The sequence below is a fragment of the Lagopus muta genome, chromosome 5, assembly GCF_023343835.1.
Source record: "Lagopus muta isolate bLagMut1 chromosome 5, bLagMut1 primary, whole genome shotgun sequence".
Classification (NCBI taxonomy): domain Eukaryota; kingdom Metazoa; phylum Chordata; class Aves; order Galliformes; family Phasianidae; genus Lagopus; species Lagopus muta.
Genome location: NC_064437.1, coordinates 63,566,939 through 63,593,882, shown reverse-complemented (window position 1 = coordinate 63,593,882; position 26,944 = coordinate 63,566,939). Strand labels below are relative to the sequence as shown.

At 39.6% G+C, this 26,944-nt stretch overlaps 1 protein-coding gene across 3 annotated transcripts in view; it reads right to left on the bottom strand.

Annotated features, from left to right (window-relative positions):
* Positions 1-26,944, bottom strand: part of DOCK1 (dedicator of cytokinesis 1) — a 276,377-nt gene that overhangs the window by 31,486 nt on the left and 217,947 nt on the right. For all 3 annotated transcript variants that reach the window (XM_048946145.1, XM_048946146.1, XM_048946148.1), the window contains 11 exons: positions 26,086-26,126; positions 24,747-24,837; positions 21,205-21,324; positions 13,680-13,769; positions 11,100-11,204; positions 8,777-8,918; positions 8,535-8,613; positions 7,981-8,065; positions 6,045-6,131; positions 2,263-2,439; positions 1,145-1,228 (listed from right to left, as the gene is read on the bottom strand). In XM_048946145.1, the coding sequence (XP_048802102.1) occupies positions 1,145-1,228; positions 2,263-2,439; positions 6,045-6,131; positions 7,981-8,065; positions 8,535-8,613; positions 8,777-8,918; positions 11,100-11,204; positions 13,680-13,769; positions 21,205-21,324; positions 24,747-24,837; positions 26,086-26,126 (1,101 nt within the window). The remainder of the gene's footprint in view (positions 1-1,144; positions 1,229-2,262; positions 2,440-6,044; positions 6,132-7,980; positions 8,066-8,534; positions 8,614-8,776; positions 8,919-11,099; positions 11,205-13,679; positions 13,770-21,204; positions 21,325-24,746; positions 24,838-26,085; positions 26,127-26,944) is intronic.

Sequence of the window (26,944 nt, the reverse complement as noted above, 5' to 3'; positions counted from 1 at the left end):
AAACTTTTTTTCTTTTTTGAATTCTCTATCTTTGCTTCTGTTACCTTTAAAACTGAATCCTATAGAAATGTAAATTATTGCCTTTATTAGAAAAATAAAATTGAATATAAAAAGGCAACTACGTACTTTGTTCTTCTAAGGGAAAAACAGTTCCAGTCGTATTGGTACTTCTTCTTGTTATCATAAAATTATCTTGAGACCTCTGGAAAGTGTCCAGCATATGACTTTGGAATAAAATCGGAATTGTTTCCTGTTTGTCTTGCAAAATATTCTTCAGTACATATAAATGCTGTTCTTTATGCAAGGAGGTTCCTGCTTTGTTTAAGGCATTGAACTGGAAATCTGCGTTCTTTGCTGGTTCAGAATTATTAATCTGTGTGATCTTAGATTTAAATCATTCCTACTCTAATATACCACCACGAAGATATCAGGTAATTTCACTCTATGATATGGCATTAGTGAATCATGAATATTATCATATCTATATCTATCTATACATATCACATTATTGAGTATTATGTGAAGTTACACAGCAAATGAAGTGATGACTCCACAGTGTCCACATTAATTTTACAATTCTGCACATAAATCAGTTTCTTTATTCTCATATATAATATTCTGTGCTAAAATGTACAGGTACATTTTATGTACAGGTACATATTTACAAATATTTACAAACAGAAAACGTCTTCTTGGAAGAAAGAAGTGAACATGTGAAGAAATGCTGCAACAAAGCATGTGCACAGGAGGAGGGACTTAGTATTAAACATTTAACCTGAATGTTTGCCAAAATGTTGTTAAAATCAGCCTCAGAAAGTTAAAATGCAAAGCTTAATTGCTAATAATGGCAACCAACGTGATTACAAAATCCTTCTTGTTTGAGCAACATGAGACATTGTCACTGTATTATGGCTAAAAAAAAAGTAAGAAAAAAAAGAGGAAAAAAAAAAAGAGGTTAATCATATTTGATCCTTGTGGGTTTGTCAAATGACAAATGATGTCAGATCCGAAAAGATGAACTTCAGCTCAAACTCTAAGTCAGTTTTACATGACAAAGAAGCAGAGTAAATAGTTTGATGTCTGAATTTTCTCAACAGTGGCACTAAATTGCCTTCGTGTGGCCAACAGGACTTGGAATCCTTACCTGCCAAGCTATCAGGTCCTTCAGTTTTTCAATCTTGTCATGATCTTCCGGATGCTCATGCATATATCTTTCAGTAAAAAAAGCCTAGTCAAGAGAGAAAAACGAGGGTTTTTTTCCTCAGAAAATGAATCAACATCTACAGCCACGGAAAGATCACCTGCAGCAAAGATAAATGAGTCAACCCAAAAGTTCTGCAGAAGAGCAGTAGTAGCTAAAAATACAAGTGGAAAAACTAGGAAAACATGCATAATTTATTAAAGTTTTAAGATTGGTGCATCAATCCTTCACAGTCAGCAAAGCGGGTGGATGAGCACATGGCAGACAAGAGCAAACCTCATGGGCAACACCAAGAGGACTTCTGCTCGGCACAGCTCTGAAGCTGCTTCTTTGCAGTTCCCAGGACATAAGAAATTTCAGTTGATGAAATGTATGACATTTACAGAAGGACAGAAATGGATGAAGCCACTGACATGCCAACCAGCATGTATTTTCTCCATGTATGTTACAAAATACACGCTGCTTGTGTACGCCAGCAAGATATGATTAATGTTCAAAACATGAGCAAGAGAGAGATGGGGTTTACACAGTTTCCCATATCTTCTCACCTATAACTTTAAAAGCTAATGCTGTAACATGAAGTTAAGATTATTTAGATACATTTGCAACTGGTAAGCAGCTCAGAAAGTCTCTAGCACTTGATTAATCCTTAAAAAACTCATGCATCTGAAAGCAATGGAGAAAATTGCAGCCAGTTATTTGGTCACTGAAGTTCACTCAGAAATTCCTGCTTCAGGTCTGATGTCCAAGCACATGAGAGCACACAATGAAAATGCCATCAATCTCACTTTGTAATTCTAGCAAGCAATTGCCTGCCCCATTCCTATGTAAGCACTCCTGAAGCCAAGCATATCATCCTTCACTTCAAATTTAGAAAGGCCAAAAAATGCATCCACAAATATCAGAAAATCCTAACAAAGATAAAGTTTTAAGCAATATTCTCCAAAGCATTTATTAGGGGAGGCTCACAAAGCATCTCTACACACAAACACAGTACTAAAAGATGAGGTGCACAGCTTCCAAGAGGTGAACTGCTGCAGGACAGTTCAGTTTGATGTTACCTTCTCATAGTTGGTGAAACCTCCCATGACTGCAGGATCCACAATGCCGTTCAGTAGCATAGAGAGAGGGTTAATGGGTAGATTTGGATCATTTAAATGTTGTTGAATCATGTTATTGATCTTATCGTTTGTTAGCTGCATGGTTTCTATTGCATTTTCCAGTGGACTAATTTCAACCTAAAATAAAAGCAAAAGGATGCTTTAATTAAGGAGCAGAGTTTTTAACCTGCCATGGAGCTGGTTGTCCATCAAATCATTGCATTCAGAAGCACTCCCAGAAAGATATTTTAACAGATAGTTAACAAAAAGGCTGGCTTCAGACACTGACAGAATCATTAAGGTTGGAAAAGGCCACTAAGATCCTCCATGCCCACTAACCACATCCCCACTTAAATGTTTGGTGTCTATATACTGCACTGAATGCTATCTGTGGAGATACTGAGATAACTGATAAATGGTATCTGCAGAAAAAGTTGAATGCATTTCGTTGCTGTAGTACAGATTACATCTCAAAGCACAACAGAGCAAAACATTTAGAAAGGCTCTGACAAGAATCATGGGAGGTTTGCAGAGGATTATGGAGAATATCACAGATTATGGATCAGTGAGTTTTAGCAGCACAAAGAATCCAGCTTAATGTAACAGTAAGAAAGAAATGATGACTTAATGTGGATTTTCTGATGAAAAACGTAATCCTAAGAAGCTCAAAAATCAAGAAGGTATTTTTGCAGTGATTATTTTGGTACGTATCCAAGGAAATGGAGTTTAACATGTTGAAGAGATGGCTTCTGTGCTATCTTCAGTGCCTTTTCTCCACGGTGTTTCATTTTCTTCCTCCTATCTTAGATAATGAGTAAGAAATTTTCTTTTTCACACAGCGCAGACTTCATTGAAGACAGATCTTCAGATGTCTTAATGGGGTGAATTAGCTCTTACACTGAGCAAAACTTTATTTTAATTGATCTCCAACTATTATTTATTGGTCAGTGCATCTTTTTATTTATTGGTCACTGCATCTTTCAGCATGACAGCTGCTCATACTGAAAGAAGAAGTATTAAAATATTTAAAATGTTGCCAAAATAGGCCCATTTCATGAACGAGCTAAAAATGACTAATTAGCAGCAACCCACAGTGTAGGCAGTCCTTAATGGAAGCCTTAAGTCATAGCCTACTTACATTAAAGAATATATATATGTGTATAGGAATAGAAAAGGAAGGTTAATTGAGGCCTACGAGGAAAATGCAAGTGTATATTTGATTACAGCCTGATTTACATAAATGCTACATAAACAAAGAAGCACTTCTACCTGGCTATCAGTTGCTAACCACGTTTCTGAGGAGCACTTATAATCAAATCTCTTTCCTTGTTACTCTTACACCTGCCATGTGATTACACCAAGGGTGTTTTAATTAGCATCTTTAGAGGTCTCCCTGGTGGATAGTTCTGGAAGGGCAGCAAGCTGGGTGCCTCTGCACAGCCATGGCCCAGAGCGGGCTGAGACAGCACCAGCTGACCACCTCTCTGAGCTGGGGCTGCCATCAGCAACATTTGGATGGGGAAAATGAAGACCACATTCATTTGGAAAGAACATCGTGCACTAAATTTAGGATTCTGTCATTTTTATTAATGGGCTTACAACGAGGAAATAATTTGTTGATGAACCATTGCTTTCAAAGCTCTCGAATATCTACAGAAATTAGCACTCATTGAGCTGACTGACATCTTTTCTAACTTCTCTGTATCAGTAATCATGGCTTGCTTTCTCAGCCTGCCTTCTTCCCCTGCTCCCCTTCACATTTCAAATGCAGAGCTGCAGCTCCCATCCCACTTCTGTGTGCTGCTGTGCACTGGACCTTCCTGAGAGCTGTTTATTAAAAAATACACATATACTTGTGAGCCTAGGTAGCTTGCTATCTCTGTATGCTACACAATCTATTAATGGTAAACAAAAATGCTATACTCATACACTGCAACACTTTAAAAGTTAAACATAAAAATACACAGAATAATGCTTGGGCTTTTTAACTACATATAATTCAAAGTACAGTTTCTCACTCAGTGGCTGCCTCAGCAGTTTTTTTCCCTACAACTATTTGTGTCCAGCTAAACCAAATCAGATACAGAACAATGAATGCATACAAATAATTCCTTGTTGGCAGCCAACAAAAACAGTTTAGGTACCGAGTTCTCAGAAGTAATTAAAAAAAACAAAAACCAAAAAGCAACCACAAACAGATTAAAGGAAATTCTGCATGTTTCCATCGTTTGTGTAACACAACAAATTGCCTTTAATAAATGTCTTAGTTCCCCCTTAGCATCTCACCTCTTCCTTCAAAGATACGCTGGTTTGATCGATACAATATGAAATGTGCAAAGCTACTTTAATTCATTGCACTTAGTAAAACATCAATAATATTCGTATCCATAACCCAAATGTAGCCTTACAGGCATGTACATTCAGTGGTTGTGCTTCTAGCATTTCAGCTGACAGGAATCCTGAAGAAAGTCAATACCAATTTTGCAGCAGCTATGCCAGAGCTAGGTCAAAAGTCATCCCTCGCTGTCTTCCCATATATTATTAAGGCCCATTCTGGTATCATTTTCCAACTATGTGACTAATGTGATCCTTGCTTACAGCAAGCTTATAGAAGGTGCCTGCACAGGGTTTATGTGCATGCCTGTGACAAGCACAGTGTTCAAGGTGCATGTGCACAAAATGCTTGCTATCAGGCTGCTCCTAACTCGTAAGGAGAAGAAACTTCCATCAGATTTGCCAGCCTCTACGAACAACACTTTTTCCAAGGACAAAGATAAACACCGTCTTCCCTATCAGGATTACACTGAAAATACAAAATTTATTAAAAATTCAACCCATTTTATTCAGATGCTTATGACTGTCAAACATCACATTCATATTCTGTTACTATAGATACCGTAGTAATTTTCTGCTTTACTTCTGATCATCTAAATACAACTGTCCAACATATCCTCAATGGAGCAATGAAAAAGGTTTTAATTAATCATATGCAAATTGTTCTTTTCCTTTAAAAATAAGCCTCACAAGAGAGAATTAAAAACTGCGGTAACAATGCTTTTATTGCTACTTAAAAATTACAGCTGCATAAGAATAATTTAATATTTAAGGCACTTAATGGATATGTCTTATCTGAACAGTCTAACTGGTAGAACAGAGGAATGCCTATTTTTGAGCTGCTTGGTGAGGTTGCTAGGGTGTATTTTAGCCAACTACAGAAATGAAACAAAAACAATCTTTAAGTGCAAATGCTAAGAACAGAAGTAATGCAGACACACAGAAAGCATTCAATTCATGGCATATTTTGAAGCAATCACAATAAGAATACCAAAATGCCCTTTTCCAAAATTCAGACTGGTTTCATTTTTATGTAGCAGGGTTCCCCTGCAACACCTCAGTTCCCTCTTCATTTGGGGCATGTGGCTTAAGCCACAGGCTGTAATGGCTCACCTGCTGAAAGATGGAAATGCTTTATAGAAGTACTTCAAGTACTTTATCAGACCTTGCCCTAAAGGTCCAGAAGGTTCAGCATGCACTACCTTGTATCAGGAGTGGAAATCATTACTTTAGTCACCCCTAGTCAATAATCAGCATCCTCTGCAAGCAGGTTCCCCTTGTCTTAGGATAGCAGATACACATTGATTGCTCGTTCACAGAAGCACAGTCACACAGAAATATAAATGCTCCCTGGCTGTATAAAAGCCCCCTTCTCTTATGTAACCTCAATAAAACCAAACTGAACTCACCATGAAAACTGATTTGACTTCAAACCACCTCAGAATCCCTGGTAATTTGTATGCTGTCACATAGATGGTTCTCTCGATCCACATATTCTGCAAAGAAAACGTACACATCACACTACCAGATTGATAGCTGTTCTCTTAAGAAAGACTTAAAACATTATCATCAGGCAAAAGACCTGCAATCTGACAGACATTACAAAGCCAGAGGGAAATTTCAGATAGAATCTGCATGGGGAGATGATGGAAAAGTGATGATTTAAATCTGTGGTCACTTTGGCACAGTGACACCGATATACTTTCATGAGAGAAAAGAATGCTCTCCTTCCAACAGGGGAGCACTGTGTTAGAAGACACAGATGTTTGACCAAAGTGATGTTCTCCTACGTACCTTCTGGGGCTTTCATGGACCATCCTTCACCAAACCACATCACTTGGATGCGAGGAAAGTGCAGCAGAGAGACAGCATCCCCACAGAGGCTGTGTCCTCCCCGTCCTGGAGGCTTTCAGGAGCCACCAGGGTAAAGCCCTGAGCACCTGGGCCTGACCTTGGAACTGACCAAAACACCTCTTGATCTGATTTGTTACAACTGGAACAATTGGTAGCTCCTCTTATTTATGATGGGGCTTCTTAAAAATCTGAACTATTTACTCCATCTTCCATTAACAGAAGAGCTTTGAAAGTGAGTTCGATATACTTGATTTTTTATGTATACTTATACTGTAAGCAGTGGAACTGAGGTCTGGCATCACAGTTCCATAAAAAGAGGGTTTCTTACTCAGCTAAATCCACTTAGGCTACCAAATTAATGATTTTTGAAAGAAAAGGCAGTGAAAGAGGCCAGGGACACTGAAGGAGTCTCTCGATGAATGCTCAGTCTGTAGGAAACCAAGCGCTTGGCATTTATTAATGAAAGGATTACATTAGAGCCTGCAACTTACAGAGAACCAAGTTCTTTCCTTAAAATAATAAGTTAATGCATCATTTCTGAAATTCTGCTACTGCTACTTCACTACTAACTACACCTACTGGTACTGTGAATAAATTGGTGCCATAAAAAAGGACAATCAAATTGACGTAGCCTGTTCTAAACATTGTGATGAATATAAGCTGTGCTCAAAGGGAGTTTTATTGACCATTAGCTGAAACATATGGTTTTCTTTAAAAAAAAAAATTGCACTGCTGCAAAAAAATTGTTTTCAGAAGATGCCCCAGAAGGATTTTCGTAGCACGGTACGCTTTGGTAAGATATAGCTATTTTTTTCAGCTGTAACAGTGTTAAATTTCTGTCTCAAACTAGTTTTTAACAATCCTATCATATCACAGAATCACAGAATGGCTTGGGTTGGAAGGAACCTCAACGATCATCAATCTCCAACCCCACTGCTTCACGCAGGGCCACCAACCTCCACATTTCACAGCAGCCCAGGCTGCCCAGGGCCCCATCCAACCTGGCCTTGAACACCTCCAGGGATGGACGGGGCATCACAGCCTCTCTGGGCAGCTGTTCCAGCACCTCACCACTCTCATTGTAAAGAACTTCCTCCTGACATCCAACCTAAATCCTCCCTCTTTCAACTTCAAACCATTTCCCCTTGTCCTGCTGTTACCTGCCCTTTCAAAGAGTTGACTCCCCTCCTGTTTGTAGGCTCCCTTTAGGTACTGGATGGCTGCAATGAGGTCACCCCACAGCCTTCTTTTCTCCAGGCTGACCAACTCAGCTCCCTCAACCTGTCTTCGTAACAAACTAAACACAACTTTGTCTATTTTTTTCTGCTGGTATAAAACGAGATGCTTTTTTAAGAATTGAACTTCTATGAAAAATAATCAAATTTGAGCTCTCAGTATATGGTTAAGTAAACGAATCACAACAAATACTTCAGATTATCAAAATGCAGGGGAATAAACAAGAAAAATGCTCAAATTAGGTTTTTCTTTTACCGCAAATTCGTTGTCTGGGTTTTTCTCTCCCTTTCGAACGGGCCGTGAGTACTCAAACCGCTGGACTTCATTCACTCTATAGAAGCTGAAAAAGGGGAAGAGCACAATCAAAATCAGTCGGTATCTGTTCAGGATTTGCTGCTTAACACTACTAGAAAAAAGCTTATGTGTAAGTATCAAATATTTATGGTATCACTATTATCCTGTGAGTTTGACAGAATCTGACCTAATATGAAGAATACAAATGAAACGTGCTTGTATCCCTACACTCCTTGGCGCTGTATATGTTCAAAATACAACCAGAAGAATCATAGAGTTGATCAGGTTGGAAAAGACCTCAAAAACCATCAAGTCCAACTGCAAACTAACCACACTACCCTAACTAACAACCCTCTGGTAAATCACGTCCCTGAGCACCACATCCAAATGGTTTTTAAACACATCCAGGGATGGTGACTCAACCACCTCCCTGGGGAACCTATTCCAGTGCTTGAAAACAGGTCTTAGTGCTAAGAAAGAAGACTGATTAACTTGGCAAAACCATCAAAACTCACCTCACGATTTGTTCTGACACCGGCTTGTGGAATTTGGGTGGCAAATCAAGCTTTGGCTTCACAGTAAAGCACTGGATATCTGAAAGCATGGGTTAAGAACTGAAAAGACAATCTCCAATCTGCAGCACAGGTAGTTCAACAGGAACACGGAGAAAGAACAAGATTAACACGGTGCACCAACGAAGGCAAAAGTGCAGCAGCAAACACCTCTCTGCAGGAGCTGCCCTGCAATCCAAGGATACACTGGCCAGAGGAGTTTTTGATCTCGTCACCCGGTGGAGACGTTGTCTTCATTTTCTCTGCATTGGGAAACTGAGTTAACAACCTGGCCTCAAAGTCCTCGCGCCGCTCGTACTCTTTTCCCCGGTAAATGAAGACTTTGTTCTGGAAACAAATAGAGAGGTGAAGTCCCCATACCAGTAATGAACTGGGATCTCAGAAGCGTTGACTCCAGTGATGGTCAGAGAGACACTTTAACACTGGAGTGTAATCAATAGATTACAAATATTTTACATCCACTCAAGAAAGCACAGGTGTCTCTCCATAACTCTGTCTTGGTATTCAGATCCCCAAGCACAGGCTTATTTTTAGGTTTCTGTACAATGGATTCAATGGGACCCAAACACATGATTTCAAGGAGCTATACAATAGATAAGATAAAAGAAAACTTATTAAGACAAATAATGTCCATCAAATCCAAGACCTCCCTCTGTCATCCTCCTCATCCACCTTCTATAGATAATGGAATGGACGTAAGTAGCTGAACTAGGCTTTTCCTATGAGTACATTTACTAAAGGGTATTAATGTCAGCAAGCAAGAACGGCAGAGGAAAGCACAGGGACAAAAGAATGCCATTTTAGCAGTAAATGACTCTGTTAAGAAGACTGTGGGTGCTACCAGTGATCATGCATCGCTGTGAGCAACTGCACAGGACACAAAATTTCACTGGTGGCAGTGGGTTCCTTTGCAAAGTTATCCAGCTCTTTATTGTGTGTTCATCACTTCGGAGATTCCTGTTAATGCAAGCCTTCCCTACAGGAATATTATAAGGGAATAAATGCTCCTTGCATGGTAAAACATAAGAGATCATTAACAAACATTTTAAAAAATTCTCATTAATGTTTTTGCTGCCTAACACATCATATTTTTCTTCTCTGACACTTGATAAAATACATTATATGTACATTACGTGTACTTCCAGCACCACAATCATTCTTGTTTCTTTTCACATCACATCTCTTTAGCATCAGCCTTTTGATCCCAAACCCACATCAGCTTGCACAGCATCATGCATTTGCATCTGTTCCTGACATATGGTTGTGTCAGTTTGCAGAACTGCACTTCATATGCTGCAGGGCAGCTCTGGGAGCTGCTGACCCTGCCACTTCCCTGGGCCTCAGAGTCCCTTTGGTAAGGGCTGTCCAATTGTTTTGGAGACCAGGCAGTGGGCTCCCAACCGAGCTCAGCTCCCAGCTTTTTTGCCTGACAGCCTGCACACAATGGGTGCTGCACAATATGGCCTTCACCTGGGCAGCTCAGCTGAGAATTCATTGCACTTCACAGCATCTATTAGTGGTAAAGTGCACCTGCATTACAGCAAATCTGGGCATATGAAAAACCACAGGCACTTTCAGCTTCATGAGATGATGCAAGAACTTCCATCATTGGAGTGAGTTAATCTGGAGCTAATATATCCACAGCCAGGAACTCCTCTCTCACACAGCAGGAAACCTGCTGCTAGCCCTGGCCTAAGACAACATCTCTGAGTCTATCCTGGAACATAAGAAATCTGCTTCTTGAAAGGTCTTAGTCTACTGGAACTCTTCCACAGGGCTTTGGAGAGAGACTCTTTCCAAGCCCCAAATCCTCATTTTTAAAGAAAGATGTGAGCAGAAGAGTGGATAAAAAGACAATGTGTTATTTCCATGTCATAGACTGAAAGATGGCAGAGCCCTGAGATTCACTGCAGAGATGAAATGGGTGTTAACTCCCCATCCTTATTCAACCACCAGTTCAACTCCGTAGCAATTCTGGTGTCAGTAGAAAAAAAAGGAATGTTATTAGCTGATGATGGTAAAGCAAGTCTAAGTGACACATGCTTTAAACTGGCAAAGATTGTGAAAATTTGTGAGAAAAGATTGCATTTAAGGTATCAAACACATTTTTGACACTCATTTCCAAGACTGTGCTGTAAAGTGAACTCACATGAAAACACAACCACATACAGCTGGGGTCTCTGTTGTTCCTGTCCAGCAAACATTTCTCTGTTTCTGATGATGCTGATTCCTATCCTGATTTACGGATAGGGTAAGTATATCTACATTTCTAGTGATATGAACACTTGAGAAGTATAAAGTATTGGGTATTTTGGAAGAAAAAGTTTGTCTACTAAAATGCAACCAATCCATATTGGAAATAGGAAATAAAAAGCAGATGATTGTTTTATATACCTAGGAAACAACCACGAGGTTAGGCAGATAGTAAATAACACACTGACAGCAATGCACTTGCAACACAACACGGTCAAATCAGACTACTGCCTGTGGATGAAGGTGCACACTTACCCTTATGAAAGTTGGAAATCCCTGGCCATAGTATCCAACAGCAAAATAATCTGGTTTTGGTCTTATCACTTTCACAATGTTTTCATAGAATTGTGCTTGTTTTCTCTGGAAAATAAACACGAGAGACCTTAATGACATAAACCTGAAGCAGATTGCCTGTACATCTCTTATTTGTAGCTCTAAACTGAAGACAAATCTCACTTGCCCTTTTCTTCACTTTTTTTTTTTATTTTAACAGATACAGAGTAATATTTTGAGATACAAAACTCTGTATCCAGTGTTTTCAAGCTCATCTTGGTGACCCTCACTATCCCACTTCTGATAATGAAATTTTGATGAAGGCCATGAATCTGCACAGCAACTTGAATTCATGGCTGCAGCACTGCCAATGCTGAAACACTGGAATGGAGAAATGCACGCTGCTAAAGCTGGCTCTCAACGATGCTGACTCCTGGCTTTTCTGCTGTTGCATTTCATTACGTTCCCCTACATATTTACAACTGTTTATTTGCACTGGAAAGCACGCAGTTGAGAACTGCAGAAAATATAACTTTTGGAATAAATACACGCATGTCAGACGCCATCTGTTTTCAAAGTGGAATCCTTCATCTCAAATGATGAAATAATAACAAATGTGCTGCTCTGGACGATCTGTTCATTAACTTATTTTTAGTCTATTACTTTTCATAAGAGAACAAATTCTGATTTTCGGAGGGGTTTATTACTGATCCCATTTGACAGATAACAGTAAATAGCGAGATGACTACAAAGACCCAGATCTGCCACACACTTCTCAGTTCAGTTGTAGCAAAACTATTTTGTCATTTGTGAATTGTTTTAGAGCCTAATATCTCATATTGCTTAAACAAAAGAGACAATAGGGATAACAGAAAGAAACAAAAACTTATTAATTTTTATTTTGGAACATCCCCCCACCACCTCAGACTGGCTCACTGTTATTCACCAGCACCAATAAGAAAAGCCTACGGGATATGCAAGACCTGAATCATACTAGAGCTTGAGTTTTCATCCTTGCCTAACCAGGGATGAATACCTAATGTATGACTTTGTTAATTTTTGTGATGCTCCCTACAGTTTCTCCTGTCTTGATAAACAAATAGCAGATAAATTTGCAGTGGGCAGTTCTGGATTTTCCTTATTACAAGAGGAGGAAACGTCATTTCCATATGCAGATGAACCATAATCAGTTTCTACCACTGCCTCTGTTGTAATTACATCCCTTTATACAATCAGTGACATATTTACTTTGCAAGAGAAATGGTAAAAAAAAACCTAGCAGCATTTTTGACCATCAGCTACGCCATACAAAGTGCAAATTCAAATTGCCAAAAATGGATGAAGCATGATAAAGTATGGCTGCCTTCGTGACAAAAGCTGATCACGTTCCCATGTGCAAGCATAAAGGAAGGAGACAGAAAATTAAGAATGAGAGACTCAGAGCAGTTACCTACTGATGAATGACCACACCTGACACAAGAGGGTCATTTCCAGCTCAGAAGCAATCTCCACCAGATTCCTTTCATACTGAAATGCAGAATACTCTCCATTGGAATCAGCCCCACTGTCAGCAGCGGGCAGAGGAAAACTCTTCTTGCCTCTCAAAGCACCTTAAAAACTCTTTAATTCTCTACAACTTGGAGTAAAAAAGCAACATAAAGCCACGCTCCAGATCTGTTAGGCAGATGAATACACTCAGCTTGGCACTAAAAATAGTTAAAAAGCTACAGGAAGAGGGTTGTGCAAAAAGGATAAAAAAAAAATCAGCCTTGGAGAGCTGGAGGACAGAATGATGGACTGCACAAAAGAGAAGAACTGGTGAAGGACTGAAGAAATCACAGAAGTGAGAAGAGCAGCACTTGGCTTTACTCCTTCCTCCCCAAGAAGTGCTCCTGGGGGCATGGATCCCAGCCAGGCTCAAACCGAGCACTGGTGTCAGCTGAGAAACAGGGCGCAAGTGGCAGCGTGTAAATGACCAGCCAGGATGGAATGGGATAAAGCTGAAACAATTAAAAATAAAAATAAAAACTGTGTGCAAAGGAAAAAACGTATTAAAAAAATCTGACAGTCAAGAATTTTCTGAACGTAACTGGAAAGAAGCACCGACTCCTGTGAGCATGGCTGAGAAGTTGGGAGGGAAAGTGACAGCTGCCATTTATCTTGTTGGAGAAGAGCAAGAGACAAATGGTGCAGGCATAATGAATGGGTTGTGTCGGGGCAAAAATAACTGACTCTAGACATGAATGCTTGGGGATTATTCATACCTAAAAAAAGGAACGTGAATGTGGAAAGACACTTGAACGAGAAAGGCGATTTTTTCCTGTTCCCATTTATATTTAAATTCCAAATTTCCTTTTATATTCCAAATACATCAGCTTAACCCGATGGCAACATTTTTCTTTCGGCTAATTAGTAGCCATTAGTAGCCAGTTATTCAACGTTTATCCAAAAAAAGCCAAGGCAGGCATCTATTTCAGTATTTGACTCTCACAGGAAGGATTTTCAATATCATTTTAAAACCTTAAGAATTGCATTCTGACAAAAAGCCGCTGCAAAACTTACCAGCAGTTCACTGAGTTGTTCGTAGTCAAACATTTCATTTTCATACTGCTCTGCAAGCTCTTTACCCAAGGCAATGGCCTCTTCCCACATCTGTTGGAAGAAAACACCCCACAAAACAACAACGAAACCAAATTACACACCGTGGTTAAACAACAACCCTGGAATAAAATAAATCCTTATAAAACACAACAAAAGGCATTGAAAACACTGTGCATCAGATGTGCCACATAGCTGTGACAGCATTACCCACATGCCTCTCATGCAAACCAAGTACAGTGACTGTATTCCTTCAGAAATGAAATGATTGTTGCCAGCCCAACTAGATACCCAGCAATGTGTAAACATGGCTTGGCCACAGAGTCACCCAGAACCCAGACCTGCTGATAAATGCTGTTAATTGATTATAGTTCATCATCACCTCTCTCCTCCTCCAGTATCTATAATCTATATTAAACTGGATGGGCATCTTGCAGATAATGCTTTGGACAAATATTACATTTCCATTGGTTCTTTTCTTCTCTTCTTCAACCATGAAATTCAGCAGCTGTCTCAACTGACCCAAAGTAATTTAACAATATCCTTCGGCTCTTCAGAACCCAATAATCTTAACGAGTAGAGCACCAAACATGCTTTTAAGTGTGTATTTTTCATTTTTTCCTACTTTAAATGTAAAGAACCACTCAAACCCAGAAAGATGCTTAAATTAGCACACCAGGAGACCTAGCATCAAACCCGATGATTTGTTTCTGCTGCAGAGATTTGGCTGGCCACACTGACCTCACTTTATTAAGAAAATAAGAGTTGGACCGAGTTATAAATCAATTTGTCTCATATTACCCTTCGTCTTAATTTACATCTCCTGTCCACGCCATCTAATTCTCCTCATGTTCCTTGCCCCAGTGAAATACAGAGATGGCTGCAACTCTACAGGGCAGCAGGATGGAAGAGGACTGAACAAAAGGGCAGAACATATAGTTCCCTTGTTCCAACAGAGACACCAGCCCTACAGGGAGAAGACTTTCAATCAGAGCATCCAACCTTCCAGTGATCCATCATTTTTCATTTTTTTCCCAGGAACTGGCAATTAGGAGACCAGGCAGGCTGAATATTCAGCAAGTCTTCCACTACACCAATGCCACAGAAGCAGGACTTGGAGCAGGAGCCACCAGCTTGCTCTTCCTCCCTGCTCACCCACAGAAAAGCCAATTCTCAGAAGTAGGGCTCCCATCCTACAAACCCAAGGCTGGACTGAAAAGCTGCCCAAGCAGATTAATGGAGGGAAGTGTTGGAAAGAAGCAATCTGAAGAGGTGCTGTTGATGTTAGAGGAGAATCACAGAACCACAGAAACACCGAGGTTGGAAAAGACAACATCATCCAATCCAACCATCCACCTATCAACAATAGTTCTCACTAAACCAATATCCAAAGGAGAGCATCAAAAGGATGCTGTAGGTGCTAGCAGGAAAAATAATTATGGAAGATGGCAGGCTCTCAAAGTAAGGGAGAAATATAGGCCAGAAACATCACAAGCAGTCGCTGGTATATCTGAGCAAAGGAAAAGGAGCTTTTGAATCCTGGAGCAAAAGAATCCCCTGCTCCTAGGAGGGAACAGGATCCTTGGGCAAGTAGGGACTGAGTGGTGATTGACTTCTGGCAATTCACACAATATTTAATCGCTTCTCTGATTTTTCTCATTTCTACAACAAGTTCCACTGTGTTATTTATCTAAGAGAGAGGGCTGGAATGAGCATGAGTTACTAATGCTTGTCAAGTGCCTTGAAGATCAAAACCACATTGGAACACTAATTACAATCACTATAATGAGGCACCCATGTCTGCAAGGAATCAGAAGGCAGTTTTTACGCCCTTGCAACACAGCTTTTGCAAATGGAAGGCTCGCAGTGTTTAATCTAATCTAGAATGATGATACAGAGTGTATTTTTATCTCTAGACAAGAATTAACATGGGCTAAATAGTAAAGGCGTGTTTACAGACATGAAGCATGTACTCACGTACTAAGCTGTCTTAATTTTGGCTCAGAGGAGCAACACACTACCAATTTATAGAAACTAAACTAACATTTGGCTGCTCAGTAAGTCAGCAAGTGAAACCTTTCAAAACCATTTAACCTTTCTTCATTTTGACTGCTGTCATCTTCTTAACTTCAGTCATCCAGAACTACTTCTGCACATTTTCATTTCACAGAAAATGGTGTTACTGTTATTCTCCTTGCCTCGGCTTTCTGCATGCGCCACACTTAACCAGTCACTCACCAAAGCTGAAGCACTGCTACCATATTTTCCATCTTGAAAATACACAATATTGATGACCTCAGGCTAACAGCTTTGTAGCTGAACAAGATTTGAAATAAATGGAAATTGGAATAGTTTTAGACTTGCATCAATGCTGTAAACAACCTCGTTCAGTTCTTCTTTTGAATGCTGACCAAGCTCCACACATCCAAAGCCCACCTGGCACATGGACACTGAGAGTGCATGCCATTCAGTGCAAATTAATTGCATCTGGCCTATTTATTTCCCTTCCCTGTCAATCAAGACCATAATTTCTCCAGAGCAGGGGCTGTGCTTCCATGGCCCTTACCAGGAGGCACCTCCTCCAGCCCAACCAAACCCTTCTGAGTTAGGGAATACGAACATTAGAAATGAACTTTATAAATGCTTCTGGTCAGAGTCTGAAGAACGAATTCTCAGATTAAATATATAGACTTAGTTTACCTTTAATATACAAGCAGTAAACCACACAATACTAGCATCCTTCCATTTTAATAACCATTTCCTAATGCATAAATGAAGATGAATAGGAAAAAAAAACAGGTATTACATCATTTGTTTCTGACTTCAATTAGTGGAATTACTCTAAACATTCTTCAGAAGTTACTTCACTAGTTACAATACTCATGTTCTGTCACATTATTTCTAATGCAACACTTCCAAGTACAGCAAAGAAGCAAAACGATTCCCTCTCTATTCCACAGCAGATGCACGATAAAACTGCCCAACTCTGAGAAAAGACTGCTTCAGTTTGTGCCAGCATCTGGCACCTCTCCAGGCAAGGAATCTGCCTGCATGAACAGGACTCACTTTTTGTTGCTCCCGTCTCTTAAAAACCCCACTCTGCTCCAGCATCTCTATTCTGAAATCCAATTGTCTGGCTCAATCCTCCAAAGGAATGGCAAGGAGTTGTGTTATAAGACTCAATTTATAAAATGTCAACTGCCCCGAACTCCAGAGGTCCATGAGTCAATTAAACACTTGGCTTTTCTCTCCACTGTTTGTGCAGCTGGACTACAACACCTGCAATGCTGCTGAAAATCAAACTAAATCCAGCAATTCTTTCTACGTCGTAGCAGGAGTTGGAACTGTATATTTAAAATACCCTGTGAAATAGTCTGAAAATGTTCTGTTTGGTACGGAGGAGATTTATTCAGGTGAGGGTTGCATGGCTGTGGCAAAGGATTCTGATAGATGAAATCTATACTCTTGAAGGTCAATAACTCCCCATCTGCTGCCTGACAGATTTCCTGCATTGGAAGTTTTCCCAGGTTTGCCCAGGACACGGCAGGTCTTCTGGAGGAATGAGCCGTACTGGGAGCTGCTACACAGGATTTGTACAATATACAACTCATTAACACAAGAAACAATTTATCTGCAGAGTGTACCAGAGAGAGAGGTTTGCGAGAGTGGGAGGAAAATGGTTTTTATACTAAAGGAATAAGAAAAATGTGTACGGCCTAAACTAAGATGTAGGCAGGAGCTGCAAATTTTTATGCGAAGGACTTTGAGAATTCAGGAGGAGATCTTAGGGAAAAAGAAGCAATTTAATTTACTTCTGAAGCCCAGATTGCTTGTTGCAAAGGGAGAACTACAGCATTCAATTTAGTTTCTGAGGATCTGCAACAGCAGCAAAGGAGAATCTTAGGATATTTCTTAGCTCATGCTGAGTTAACGGTCAGCAGAAACGAAACAGTCTTGGAGAAGCATATTATCATGCAATATTGTGAGGCTTGAGGGACATTCCCAGCTCTGGTTATATTTCAGATAGCATTAATTAAGGATCAGAAAGCTTAAAATTTTAAATATAGTATTAAAACAATATTTCTCTATTGCTAGCAAAGCATTCAAGAGGTCTAAGATACCCCATTTACTGGGGCATTTCAAGTACCTTGTGCTTCGTGCCTCCAGTAAAACAGCAAAAGCCTTTTCCTGTGGGCTTCAGAGGTGGGAGGGATGAAGGAGATGAAACAGGTGAGGAGTGTGCATTTACCTGTTTTTTTCCTGGACAGGACCAATGCTTTCATTTTATGAAGGAGCAGCAGAAAACATTTACTCATTTACAGACTGTGGATTCCACCAGCAAACTCTGAACACGTGCTTTGTACATCTTACTGCCAGGGTAAGAATGCTGTGGCTTCCTGTCTGGCTACGGAGACCACAAAATCCTGCTTCAAGATGATAACTTTGTCAATGACACCGGAGAATTTCTTGGCTTCAGAAGCACATCAGCATTGACTAACACCAATTGCTCCACAAATTTCAGCTTGTTCCTTCTTCCTTTTATTTTTGCCTCTACTTTCCCTTCTCACTGTCATACGCTCCAGCAGTTTTCAGTAAAGTCCCTGGATTAAGGGCTTTGTTGAAAATTACCAGACTTCAACAAAACACAGAAAGAGCAAACACTTGAAGTGCAGTTCAAAGGACATGTTAGACTGCTGGGATAAGAGCAAAGACGAAACTTCTAAGGGCAAAGGCCCAGAGAGATGGAGATAAGATTGGAAAGTACAACATACAGTAAAGGCAGAAAAATCCAGGAGAGAGGAAAATATACACGTGCCCAAGACTTGGAAGTAGCAACTTTTCATTCTGGAAAGGAGGGACTTGAAGAGTAATGAAAAGCACTACTGATGAGGAATCAGAGCCACAGTGTCAAAGAACAGAAATTGTACCTGAAAATCTAATTTCCTAACAAGGATACTTGTGGTGAACACTATTATTCTGTTCACAGACAAGTGACATTCAGCACATGCTCATATGTGGTCCTGTTAAATTACAAACTTCTCAGGCTCTTCTGGTCTAAAGTGGTGTATTTCTCTGCATAGTAAATACATAAAATGACACCTTCCTCTACATACACCTCAACCTGCATGCTAATACTTAAGGAGTAAGCTTCACGGTTGTTCTACACTTGAAAAGTGCCTTGAGCTTTCCTCTGGGGAAATTACCCTGATTAAGAGAACGGGATCATGATTGTCAAGAGGCTGAACTACAACAGCCTTTACCAAGAAATGCCAGCATTTTAAAACCAAGTGTTACCTTCTGAGAAATCCTGCTGTGCTACATGCCTCTAACCATGGGTACATCTCAAGGCAGCCTGGCAGGCTGGGGCAGAAGAGGAATGCACTCACAACAGCTTTAAGACAAAACTACCAAGCTTCTCTAAGAGCCTGAAAGTAGCTCTAGAGTTGTCCAGAGTAAAAGGGCCATTGGTGGACACCTCTTGTTAACTTTATGGGAGAAGAAAGCAAAGTAACAGGATCAACACAGAGCAAACTGCCAGGCAGAGGCAGAAATTGTTAGCTTATCAGTACATGATTCTAAAAACACACATAAATACTGTTCCAGATGTGCTGCTGATCACAGAATTACACAGTTAAAGTAGCTGCTAAATTTGCAAACTGCGTAGTTAAATGCAAGAAGTTAATTTATCCTAATGTCAGAACACCCCGGCTGAGAGCATTACCTTAATTCTACTGCAGAAACCAGCCATTTGAAACTTCTTGTTAGATTTCCATATTCTCTTTGTATATTGATTTTTTTTTCCTTTCTGCTGAATGATACAAAACCTTATCACCGACTCAGGGGACCAGAAAACAAGTGAGCAAAGATCTGCAGACGGGCAAGAGTGTTTTGAAAATGAATTCTCTGCTCACCAAAATAAATTAAGCAGGAATCCCAGTTATGCAAAGAAATACGAGCAAGTGGTCACAGTGGTCCCTTCAATGTTATACTTCACCAATAAATTTTAAAGTAATGAAGATTCAGCTGCTTAACTGTGAGGAAATGGAGTAAACAGAGAATTTTCAGCGCTACTTCTTTTCATTTCTGGTTGCAAAACTAGAAAAAAATTAAGAGTGGTTATTCCATTTGATAAAGATCTCTTTCCACAGTGCGCTGTGGAAATCAGTGCTGCTCTGCTCATTGTATGTGCATGAGCTGTGAGCCTGCTGCTATCACAATATAGAATTTCTAAATATTGCATTAAGATAAGAAGTAAAATTTGACCTTTGAAGCAAAGTTTCTTTCAAAACACTGATCTGACTCTGCTAAAAGCCTACTTGAATAACATGAGCTTGTAGGAGAATTCTCTAATTCTCCCAGTAAATAACATTTCTGTTTGAACTACATTTAAGCAACAAACATTGCTTTTAAATAAATAACACTCTAGGCACGTGGAAAATAAAGATGAGGTGATTGGTGGCAACCAACGTGGCTGACAAACTTGGTGGCCTTTTATGAAGGGGGCCTACAGGAAAGCTGGGGAGGGATATTTTTTTTTACAAGGGCATGTAGTAACGGGACAAGGGGAAATGGTTTTAAACTGGAAGAGGGTGGATTGAGACTAGATAATAGAAATAAAGTCTTTACTGTGAGGGTGGTGAGACCGGAACAGGCTGCCCTCTCCCTGGAAGCATTCAAAGCCAGGCTGGATGGAGCTGTAAGCAACCTGCTCTAGAGGAAGAAGTCCCTGCCTATAGCAGGGGGTTGAAACTGGACAGTGTTAAAGGTCTCTCCCAACCCAAACCATTCTATGATTCTATGAACACTCCGCTGGTGTCAAACCACTACAGGAAAGAACAAGATGATGTTTCTGGAACATCCCGATGAAGAGAACTTTACCTCTCCATTGACACCCTCCAGGCATGCCGTGTCCAGGCCCTGATATGTCCCTGCATCTCTCCCTGCCTCCCATACCAAAACCATCATCTCTGTGGACAGGTAACTCCAACACCCATCCCTTCCCACCTCACAACATCAAATTCAAATTCCTCTCGGAAAAGCAGGAGCAACAACATCTCTGTCTCTCCATCAACCTCTTACAGTACAGACCACACGTCCACTCTGACACTTGTGTTTTTGTCTGCACATAAGATAAAACGAGTAACTGAAGGATCGCATTAGTTGTTGCAATTGCTGGAAAAACCAAGTCCTGTAAGTTACACACATCACTTCCTTTTCATGTTCTCCGTGGCACCATATGAACATACATTTACCTTTAACAGAGCAGTTATAAATGTACCATTGATTTTTTCACTACTTTTTTTTTTTTTTTAGTATTATTATCTTCCAAGTGCTGGCAGGGTGTTCACATAAAGCACTCCATATAAAGACTTACACATTTAAAACTCCCCGAAGGTCAGTTGATGCAAACAATGTTTACTATTCAACTTGTAAGTAAGTTAGAGAAAAGCAAAGAAACATGTTTGGACTTCTTTTTCCCTCTATTTACCTTGCCCTTGTCAAAGTAATGGATAATTTCTTGATACAGCTGATCTTTCAGCTGTCCTTGAGTAGCAGCCTGGTATCCATCCCGCTGGGTAAGATGCGCTGCACACGCTTCTTCTGACCACTAAATCATACAGAAAGAAGAAGTGGAAAAACGAAGGCAAATCAGAATTTATGAAATGTGTCAGTAAATTTAGGCTAAATAAAATACACATTCTTGATATGAAGAAGTGGTATCACAGCTTGCAAATATTTTAATGTGGTTGTGTAACTTGATTCCCTGGGCACAAGGACCATTTATTTCCATGCTGTATCTATAATTGGAGGCTAATTACATATATCAGCTGGAAGGAAGCTTCTTAGGAGGCTTCTTCTCCTCAGTGAGTTTGATGAGCCTGACCTTGGCCTGCTGATGGTGCAACCTGCTGGATGCATAATGAACATTAGCAGGTTTATGTTGAGAGATGCCCCGGAGCCTAGATACATCAGCACAAATGGAAATGACTGGAGGCACAGAAATTAGAAAGCTAAAATGAATTGAGAACGTTTGGAGGTGTGGAAAAGTGCAATCAGCTTCATACAGCCCATGTGCAAACAGTTGATTGTCTGACAAATGCCTAACAGATAAACAAGGCACAGATATTAAATGGGTCTTCCCTTAGTCCCAAGAAAACCATCTAATTCCCAATAGCTTTCTCTTGCACCTCCATATTCTGGTGCCCAGTAAAGGAAAGACACAACTGAAACCTCTGGGCTCCAGTATTCGTATCGCTTCCACATCTCCCTCCCCTCCTCCCACCAACATGCCCTAGGACCCATCTGCAGATGAGACAGTACTGGAGCCTTCTCCCCAGACAGGATACTAACAGTATATCCTACCTCTCCAATGCTATCTATTTTCATGAGGCTAGCAGGAAATTAATACCTAAGAGACTCGCAAAACTCCATCAAATCAAATCACACATCTCCATTAAATCAAATGAAACTTCATAGATTGAAAAAGAGACAGGGACAGGTGCTCCAATATGGCTTGTTGCCTTAAGAAATGAAGTTAAAAAAAATAAAATTAAAGAACTGTTCACTTTCATCTCTGAAAAATCAAAGTCACTGTAGAAGGAGGACTGGCCACAAAAATAACTTTTGGAATAGAAGAAATCTGTACAGAGATCATCAACTCGTAGATTTCTTCTATGCTGCCATATCATCTGGTTTTACCTCCTACGTCTGTTTTTAAATTTCACCCAATTATTTTTTAATTTGGCCAACGTGTTTATATTTGACTCAAACAGTGCTCGTGTTTCGTTACAGCAGCATCTTGCAGAAACACATTCGGACACTGTTTGGAGATGAGAGGAGCTGAACATTGCACCCCAGCCCTGGCAGCACATTGCAGTGGCTACAAACTGCCCGCTGTAGGTATGTCAGACAGCAGCTCTGAACTTTTATAATCTGTTCCTTAGCCAACCACAGGAGGCTCTTTCATATCATTTCCCTCCCCTGAAAGCAGTCATTCGATGCAAATCAAATGGATCCCTTTTTGACAAGCCAACCACAGAGCACTTGACATTTCTTGCTGACAGAACCTTCCTTCATTTCTCCTATAGTTTATGGCTCTCTTGCAGCCTTCCTGTCTTTACATTCTTCCTAAAAAATCACAACGGAGCTCTCCAACCGACTGATGACAGTACAGCTTTGTGCTGCAAATCCATGTTTACAGAAGAGATAAACTTCAGCGAGTCTCCAATGCAATGGCATTTTTTTCAGTTGACTAAGAGCCACCATCTTTCGTTTGTGGGGTTGAAAACTAAAACTATTTTATGCCATAAAGTCTCTTTTCCAAAGTTTGTATCATCAGCTCGCAGTAACCTGGAGAAAATGATGAGAAAACGGCGTACTTGCAAACCTACAGGTGAAATTCTTCAAAGCTCTCAGTCTTGACCTACGACTGATCCCATTAAAATCAATCTGATGTAACATATGAGAATGATGAGTGTCACTGAAAATCCTGTCCTCGAGGTTTGAAAGAATAGCTCAACTGCTTGAAATTACACACAGCATGATATGGCTGTAACTCAAGTAGCACGGAGCTCCTCCACCCACTAACTTGTACCACGATGTCACAGGAGACAGATCAATGCTCTTCTGCAGTACAGTATTTCCAACCTATGAAGTATATTCATAAACAAACACCTCCTTAGCAATGAAAGCCTACAGTAAAGATTACCCTTATATCTGCCATTTTCTATTGGTGCACATCATAATAAAATAAGACTGGATATTTCTTTCAAGTAAATTAAAAGAGTATATTAAGGCAACTCATCCAGTCTCTGAAGATTTTCTGTAAGAAAAAATGAAATTGGCTAAGCTCTCATTTATAGTCACATAAAGCATATTGACCAATGAGGTAAAGATATAAAGGGTGAAAGTGTGAATGACTGTTTTGGCACCACTCATTTCATCATTTCTCCAAGAAATGCAGCAGGTGGGAAAGGCAATGTTGTACCTTCTCTATGAGGCTCTCTTTTACAATGCCTGATAAGCAAATATCACACAACTTGGCAGTTGTGTTGTATGTCTCCAGTAGGAGCATGAGACATTTTATTGCACAGACTCAGTCAGTTACACGCTCCAACTTCTACCCACAGGTGAGAACCTACACCTGGCTGCGTGAATGAAGATGCCAAAGCTTTCCCCCAGCTCCTCACCCCTCTGAGATGCATCTCAGCCCATAATATTTCATTATCAAAGAAGTAACTGCATCCAGTAGGCTGTGTCCAACAACTGTCCCTGCTTTTAATAACGCATAAAGGTATTGCTTCTGTGCTTTTACTCTCCAGACCAATTTTACTCATTCTCTCTGAGTAACAATGCTCTATTCATTTTAAAACATAGTAAATATATTTCAAAGTGTCTCAATTTAAACTGCACAAGTATGCCCTCATCATACGTAGTCTTCTCACAGTTTGGATGCAGTTTACTCAGTTTTGAGGCACAAGTAATTCCTCATACATCCTTTAGAAGTGCTTGATTTAACGCCCTCCACTTCTCAACTTCTCAAAACAGCCATTTTACACCACCAGTTTTCCTGAGATTGCTCAGATTAAATCAAAGATTGCTAAGAACAATTCACAGCATGGAACAAGATACACTTCCCTACAAAAGGGGTTACTATTAGCATAGTTTCTGTAATAATACCTAAGGCTTACAAAACACTCACTGTTGGCATAAGAAACAAATGCCTCCACACACTGCATAATTTTGATATTTAAAGGAAATTTATATTACAGCTTTTACAGTTTTTAATGTGTGGTCTTTACTTGACTGTGCTTCCATTCATATCTATACTTACACATACTTATACACTAATGGCAGAGAGTTTGCTTCCTGCACGTTGAGGAATTAATTACATGTGCAAAACATTAAACTGAAATAAGAAACAGCACACAGATGTTAATCACTGTAAGAGCTGGTTGCAGGAGTGACAGAAACACACTACTGCTGGTTAGTGCTAGAGTGATTTCCAAGCCTTGCAATGTCAGTGCTTACCTTGAGAAGTTTGGCATGCAGGAGCAACGTGTAGGCAGCTTCTGTATAGTTATCACATTCTTTGTGCAGGTCACACAGTTTGTACAGGTACCTGAAAGTAATAAAAGCATTCCTTCTTCAAAAAGGTTGGCTATCAAATGTTACAAATTAATTCAAAATAACTTGCTCTGGAGACTACAACAGTTCATCTCTGTCTTTAAACATCTCAGTACACCTGGGATTACTTCTCAGTGCCCATATTTCTGTGTTCAGAACCACTCAGGACCACCTGCATTTCCACTGAGCTTTTCTCCCAATGACTTGTGAAAAGCAGTGAATTCCATACACAGGACATTGCTCTAGTTGCTCTGTAACAGAAACAAACAAGTCTGATTCCTCAACTTCTGTATCATCAAACCTCTGAAAGGGTTTATCTTCATTTGTTTGTCAGCTTTTTAAAAAGAATTTAAAAGAATTTAAAGCTATTTATGTATCTTTGATAGGAGTTTGTTAACAGAATTATGAGAGAATTTGAGAGGCAGATGCACAGTGAGAGCTTATCTTTACATCTCTGCCAAGGAGGGCAACTTGCTGCTCACGACAGACTCGTGCCTTTAGGTGCATGTCCAGTTCCCAATCCTGCCTTTTGTTAGATATTATTCATTTCTGCACTTTATTAAAGCAATAATTAAAACCATTTAAACAATAGGAAGTGAGTTTACTAGAGAAAAGTCTTCCAAATAGATAACAAGCATCTGAGAATGAATTCATGAATAATACTTAGCTACCTAAAATAGCAGTCAAAGAGAAGCTTCATCACTGCAGCACAACAGTCTAGCCAATTTTAAGCCAAAGTACAAATAGAGGACTAGGAACCCTGAGGTTTACAAAAAGCACAACAACATATTACCATTTTCACTTCGTGTGAGAGAAAAGATTTTGAAGCATTCTTAAAAGCTTTAAAGTAAGTATCAGTCATCATTATTATTTAATAGCCCATTTTACCCCAAGTCACATACTTTCTACCTTACTAGGAAGGAAAACTGTTTCTTCAGTCAGTTTTCTTTTGACTCAGTGATGTTCCTCATGTGATAACACTCACGCCTGCTGACGTGCCCATCATAATAAAACTGAAGAAGTTGGAGGAGGGATACAAAAAACAATCTCATGTATTTAACTGCAAACGCTCACTGCTCTCAGCGAGGACAAGCTTCTGAATGTCCTTATGGTCCACAGAAGGGATGCTTTTCCATTACATCTTTCCTTTCATTCCCAACTGACCGCTTAATAAGATTTTAATTTTCTCCAATTTTGCCGCACTCAGGCAAGCAGATTTTTATCACTGGTCATGTTTACAAACCTTATGTACATTTCTTCCCTCTCAATTTCCTTGTAGAAATTCTGAAAAAAAAAACCAAAAATTGTTACAAAGTCTTTGATTTCACAGTAAGAAATGCACAAGGAACATGTTATGAATTAAAAATTCATTACTGGATGGCATCAACCTCAAAACTGCAAAACAAAATCTGCCTCTAGTGATAGAACCCAAGTTATTTAACTTACAAAATCCAGCACTGTGATGTTTTGTGATGTAGCACATTAGGGCTTCTATCTTACTGCAAAGGTTAAGAATTGCAAGAGTATTACCAGTAGATATTTGCTTCTGGCATTTGCAAGCCACACATCATTTTCCATTTCAGTTGAAATTTTGTAATATACAAAACCCTAATTTTTAAGAAACAGTTGTTCTACAGATTTAAAATTCTAAACCTTAGCTGAGCAATACATCACCTGCCCCTGAATTCTAATAGTTTCCTTTGAAATAAAATGTTAGATTAGTGTTATTTATCTGGTTTCATTCTCATCATTCCCTTCAGAAATGTCTGAGTGCCTCTGGTCTTGAGATAAACTAGTTAACACAAAAAATATTGTAAATACAGGATATGATAAATTGGGCAAGATATTAAAGGCTTTTCTGAATCTAATTTAAAGTTTGCCTTCAAAAAGTAAAAAAAAAAATCTAAGAAAACAAATTACAAAGAAATTTATATCCCCCACTGAACTGCTATGTGTTTCAGTGCTAAATTAAACCAGTGTGAGCAGGCAGTAGAACATTTATGAGTCAAACAACAGCACATGCATAAGCCCAATACAAACTCATCCCCTTCGAGGAGATCCAAAATGTGTGATGGAATCTACACTGCCGAGTTGCAAAGGAC